The following is a 6,272-nucleotide window of genomic DNA, read 5'->3' as shown; positions in this document are numbered from 1 at the left end:
CTTCCCACCCTCCCCCTGCCCCCCCCCGCCAACGTGTATACGTTTCGCATCGCCCGTGTCTCTCTCTTTCTTGTGATCCGTCTCGCCCGTTACCGGTTTCACTCTGTTTCTTTCTTGCTGGTCCTTGCGTGTGACGTCGAACACGCACGCACGCACATACCTACGCACACGCGACGCGCAACGTTGACAAGGGCGAACGCCGACGACAATCTTGGACGCCGGGGGATGCGAGTTTCCTGTGCGTAGTTTCCGCAAACAGGCTCGTGGAAACTTCCGGAAGGCGATGCCGATGCTTTTCGGCAGCGGGGAAGATAAAGAGTAAAAGGAGACATCTTATCGGCTTTCCCTCTCGTGAGGCGCCGCTCCTCTTCCCCCTCCCGCACCGCCTACCACGTCGCCTGGTCTCGCGCGCGCGATGCCATTGCACCGCCGAACGGATCGCAGCAGGAAAGGCTATAAATACACACGCATCGCGCGCGGGGTAAACAAACTTGACCTCAACGGAATTCTCTTATCGGCGATACAGTAGGCGAGCGGTTTTGAGGTTATGTGTCGCGCCCACGTCTTTTGAATTCGACGCGTCGCAGAGACGACAATGAGATAAGTCCCGGCCCGTTGTCTAGGTGCATCTAGGTGCTAGTTCTCTTATGGAAGAGAGGAAACACGACCATTTGCGATTATCCGTTTTATCGAGAATCGTTTGTTCCTTCACGGCGATCGACGGAAAACTTCAGGAACTTTTCGATAGTTCGAATGAGCAACGACACGAAGATGTGTCTCGTTTAATATATCGAACGACGCTCTGGGAGGCCTTCGACGGTCTTTGTTCTCTAATTTCGCGATGCGATTGCTAAAACAAACTTTAATCGCTTATAAAATAAATTCAGTTTTGGAACGTGAATTTTTCTGAGATACTTATTTGTAAAATTTTACGATGAAAGGTTTGAACTTTTTGTTTTGCTAGATAAAGAAAATGTGATTATTAATGTATGTGTTTATACACTTTTGGCTTCCAAATTGGAAAGTCAGTATTAATAGAATGTACATTAAAATAAATCCTTCCCTTCCTATTTTGTTTGTAAAATAATGTTTACATCTAATACTACTTTGTAATATGATAACAATTGACTATTTATGTTTGTTCCATTTCCTATTAAAACATGACTTACAGGTAGGTGATTTAAATGGAGTAACGAGTTTTGATTTCTTTTATTTTTGTAGCGGAATACTGACATTGGTCAGCTACTTGAAGGCTGTGAGCACGTTTGCTGTGTTTGGCTTGAGCAGCGGTCGATACGCTGCTACATTGCAAGAGAAACTTATAGGTGATCCAAAATGAAGTGGACATCGGGTACTCCGTTTAATGAGCAAGTGTGCGAACTCACTCGTGTGTTCTCCCAGTGGAATGAATGTGAACAGACTGTCGTTCTTTATGCACTCTTGCGTATTATACCTGCTGTACAGGCGAGGTTTCTCTCGCAAGCGATAGAACACTCATTGCACTCTGTGGCTGAATTAGATACCAAGGAAATAAATGCCAATAATCCAAGTAATTATCATGTTCATATTTTATACTCGAGAACAATTTCATATGTGATTTTAATGAGATATATTAATATATTATAGAGCAAATATGTTAATAATAAAATATTTTATTATAGATTATATCAATTCGTTGTCGACGGAATCAACAGAGATTGCGATTAATCAACTCTTGACACATTTGCCTTTACTAAAGCCTGGGAATACAGAGTGCAAACAGAGCTATCTGGTAGCGATACCAGAAATAGTAAACCATTGCGTAAGTACGGGACAATATACAGAACAAACGCAGCAGCTTTTGAGCTACACTCTGATTCACCCTGCCATAAATGGTCAAGACAGACGTCTTTTAACTCAATGGCTCAGAGATCTGGAAGATCGTATCAGTAGTACACCACCTATTACCGGTTTCGAAGATTATCCAAATACTCCAATGAGGTGAATCTGATAATGAAATAATGTGATACTAATAATACAATATACTCTCGTATCTGCAGTATGTTTCTAAATTCGAGTTTTCTATTATTATAAGATGGGAGAATCCATGGCAGAGAAACTCCAAACATCACAATGATCAGCCAAATTCATTTAATACACAACCGAGCGGCACTTTTAGTTATTTTCCTACATCGGTTAATCGTCAACGTCGTTCGAATAGCTTGACACCACCGGTAGCGCCGCCGCATCATCTCGAAGTTGTGGATCGTACCAATAACACAAACTCTTCATCTAGACACAAGCCGCGCAGCTTTAGTGTTTCCGGGGATCACGCCGGTAATTTTCAATTATATTTTATATATAGATAAATTTGTATTGTATTCGCACATTTCTTTAAATAATTTTTCTTTTAGGCAATATTATTGGTTTGGGTCCACTGAGTCCACAGAGTTCCTGTGCGAGTAGCGGTAGCGAGGGTCGTTTGGATGACGCTTCGAATCGTTCGCTCGTGAGTGGAATGAGAGGTAAAAATGAGATTTTAATACTGTATCAATATCAATCAGTAGTATATGAAACATCCGAAGATGACATTTCTATGATTTCACATATTATTATGTTATCTAAGTCTATATCTATATCTTCAAAATATTGTGGAATCTTAATTACGGTCTTTCGGAGTCATCTGTAATTATACTTCTTCACAATTTAGAATATTTATATATAATTATAAATTATTCTTTTTAGACGTACAATTATGGCTTAAAACATTACGACTTCATAAATACAGTTATCTATTCGCTACTATGAGTTATGAGGATATGTTGCAATTAACAGAAGATCAATTAGCGGAACAAGGAGTTACAAAAGGTGCTAGACATAAGTTGGCTCTCTCTATCGCTAAACTACAGCAGCGATACAACACGCTTTTAAATCTAGAAAAAGGTCTAGTGCAACCTAGTGCCCGTGACAGCGTGCAAAATACTTCATTCACACAAGGACCATCACTGCTCCTTAATACAATGGAAGAACTTAAAACGATTCTTGCTACTCCTATGAAGCCGAGTCAAGAGAATGATCCACAAGATATTCCTGCCCAGTTTACAAAAGTACTTGGAAAACGTATGTACAGACCAAGTGGTGTTGATGGTTCCAATTTTATTATTAAAACTAGAGAGTGATTGAAAAAAGAGAATTATTGTGTGGTTTCTTCTTTTAGTGTGCAGTAGATTGGCTTTGGAAAGCGTTGAGGACGGTGTTTTGTGCACATATGTCAACATTTTGGAAAAAGTGTTGCAGCACGACTGTTTCACCTCGAATCAGAAAGAGAAAGTGCAGCAGTGGCGCAGTAGACTTGGAAATCCGCGACCAACTCCAAAGTAAGCCGAGATATATGACTTTGTTATAAAATATTTAGAATAAATTGTGATAAGTATCGTAAATGTGTGATAATTTTTAACATAATTAATATAATTTTAGGTGGCAACATAACTATGGATATAATAATAGAAGATACGGGAATCCACAGCAGCACAACAGAAAACCAAGTTTGAACTTGAATCATATTCATAATAATCACATACACAGTAATCAGTTTATGATTGCTTCGCATAGAAACAGTATATCCACACCGTATTTGCAAAATAATCAGAATCAGAATCATATGAATAGTATGAATATGAATAATTTGCGCGCGGTGCATACGACCGAGAAGAGACCTAGTTTACAGGAAATCAGCTTGCAGGTAAAAAAAAGAAGAATTTACTATCTAAAATCTTTAAAATACATTCCGTTTATTCATATAATGATGTTAATTTTACTTTATAGCAATTGCAGAAAACATTGCAACGTGCATACAGCGCGCCACGTGATCATTTCGTAGGCCATTCTGCCAATGGAGCGAACGAGACGACGGAACCGGAAATCGATTCTCGTTTGGAATCCCTTTGCTTGAGAATGACTGAGCAAGCGATCGGTGGGTTCGGCGAGGCCTAATCTTCCATATTCGCGTTCTAAGATTATAAGTAAGTCCCGTTTTTCAATCCTTTTCGGATTTTTGACTCCGAAAACCAAGGGAAATTCTGTTCGCCAAAACGCGAGTCATCTTTATCTCGCGCTCGCTCGTGTTTTGGCAAACCAATTTGAGTCATTGTTTTAAAGTGATATTGCAATGGAGACGGCACATATTTTGTGTGTAAATACCTACGTGTACACACACTTATGCTTTAATATCTTAACCAAATCGGAAAAAATGTCCGAAACGTGTGACATTGTTGAGAGAGAAAAAGAGGGATAAAAGGATAGATTTTTCTTCGAAGATTGAACACATAATACACACACACAAATTATTTTTTAATGTCCGATGCAATTGTATTATTTAATTGACAGAATTTGGCAAGCCAAATGCTAGAAAGATAGATTCTTTCCTCGATTGTTTGCTGCAACCATATATATAAAGATATTATATAAGAAAAAGTATATATATATATACACACACACACACACACGCATATAATAAGATTTTATAAAGCAGAAGGAAAAGAATTTTAAATCATAAAATGCGAGGAAAGAAAGATGGAAAAGACGACATTACATCACCATGCGATGTTCTGCAATATTATTTTTTGTGTTATCCATTTTACGAAATGGAATTCGTCTGATTTTAAGCGCTGTGGGAGACGTTGTAGTAACGTAATTGTAATTCATTTTTAATACTGGACTGATTTTACTTCTTTTTATTATATTACTATATTATTATTAATATTATATTTTTACTATTATTACTATCAACATCACTACTACTAGCGCTACTATTGCTCTTACTATTATCGCTACTACTATCATTACTATTCTATCACTATTACTACTATTTCTACTACTATCACTCTCACTACTGTTACTATCGCTCTTCACTATTACTATACTCCGTCTAGAGAATGAGCATACTTAAAGGATTGCCGCTTTGTCACATAAGTTAATTCGCGCATATCTTTAAAACTTAATCTCAACTGTATTGAGAAACACGTATAGCGGCGTGTATGCTTTGTAGTTTGCGCACAGATCTCGTGATTCTTCAATTTGGTTGACGGATTTCATCCCATTTTTCATTTTCTTATTTTTTTTTTAAATGATAAACTATAAACGCAAGTAAATATACAATAATGGATATTAAAGGGCCTTACGTGAGGAGGATGAGCAAACGTATGAGGTATAGAAATTTGATATTATAAAGTAGCAGCGAAATTCGAGGGAGGTAGACTGGCGCTGTATGTATTATGGCGCGACATCGAAATCTGTGGCTTTAAATTATAAGCATACATCGTATTTAATCTATTTAGCATGTGTTAAAGTAGCGTCGCGAGTAATGTAGCATAATATTTTTTTGTGCAAGCAGAAAATTAAATTTATTAAATCGCATAACGCTAGTAAATAATAACCGATTAATCGTGAAGTAAGAAAAAAATATATAACGAAAGACTGAATAATTCACGCGCCACGATCCGTCGATTTAGATTATCTGGATGCTTCACTGTCCCTTCCGTTTGCACGGACATCGTGCGCGCGTGAATAGAATAATTGGAGAAGACTGCGAAGAAGGAAAAACTTGTCAAAATAATTAAGAATTAGCGAGCGCGTGAGAGAGAAAATAAGAGCGAAAGGAATTTAAAAAAAAAAGTGAGCGAGAGAGTACCGAGGTTGAAGATGAAATTAGTTAATTAGTATATATATTATATTAGTGATTATTGTAACAATTATATTCTGCTAGAGGATAATACGTGTAAGATCGCGCGGTGATTTCTCGAATCCAGGAGTATCCTGCTAGGATAAAGTTAAGAACTGTCTATATTTAGTAATAACCGTACACACATTGAAGGGATGACCATACTTAATCATTATTTCGTTTCACATCCGCGATACCTTTTACTCAATTACAGCGGCAATAGCAGCACCACCAAAACTGTTGTATCCGATCGGTTATATATACATATATATTGCGAAGGATAAAACTCCACGAATTCCAAGAGAAATGATCAAAAGCTAGTCAAACATTTCTAATTTCTACCAATTAATCTGTATAGTTAATTAATTGTACATTAAATCTACATACACACATTACCAGAATTAGGACACGTGAAAGAAAACACAAATGATTCACATCTCTTACACATACGCATAGACATGCACACGTATGCACTCGTGCGCGCATACACAGACACTCACACGTACATATTCGCCACGTTATACACGCAATAAGTAAAGCGATTCGAGCGAGAACGCATAAAAAAGCTCAAAGA

At 37.7% G+C, this 6,272-nt stretch overlaps 1 protein-coding gene across 1 annotated transcript; it reads left to right on the top strand.

Annotated features, from left to right (window-relative positions):
• Positions 1 to 1,335: 1,335 nt before the first annotated feature.
• smg (sterile alpha motif domain containing protein 4 smaug) lies at positions 1,336 to 4,481 on the top strand. The gene is made up of 8 exons (XM_018547921.1): positions 1,336 to 1,549; positions 1,662 to 1,980; positions 2,075 to 2,316; positions 2,394 to 2,504; positions 2,725 to 3,099; positions 3,197 to 3,356; positions 3,457 to 3,721; positions 3,805 to 4,481. The coding sequence occupies exons 1-8, from the start codon at positions 1,336 to 1,338 to the stop codon at positions 3,970 to 3,972; spliced, it is 1,854 nt and encodes a 617-aa protein (XP_018403423.1). The 3' UTR covers positions 3,973 to 4,481.
• The last annotated feature ends 1,791 nt before the right edge of the window (positions 4,482 to 6,272 follow it).

This window comes from Cyphomyrmex costatus, unplaced genomic scaffold, assembly GCF_001594065.2.
Source record: "Cyphomyrmex costatus isolate MS0001 unplaced genomic scaffold, Ccosl1.0 scaffold69, whole genome shotgun sequence".
In the NCBI taxonomy this organism is placed as follows: Eukaryota; Metazoa; Arthropoda; class Insecta; order Hymenoptera; family Formicidae; genus Cyphomyrmex; species Cyphomyrmex costatus.
Note: the sequence above shows the minus strand (reverse complement) of the source record. Positions and strands in the feature narration are given on the sequence as shown.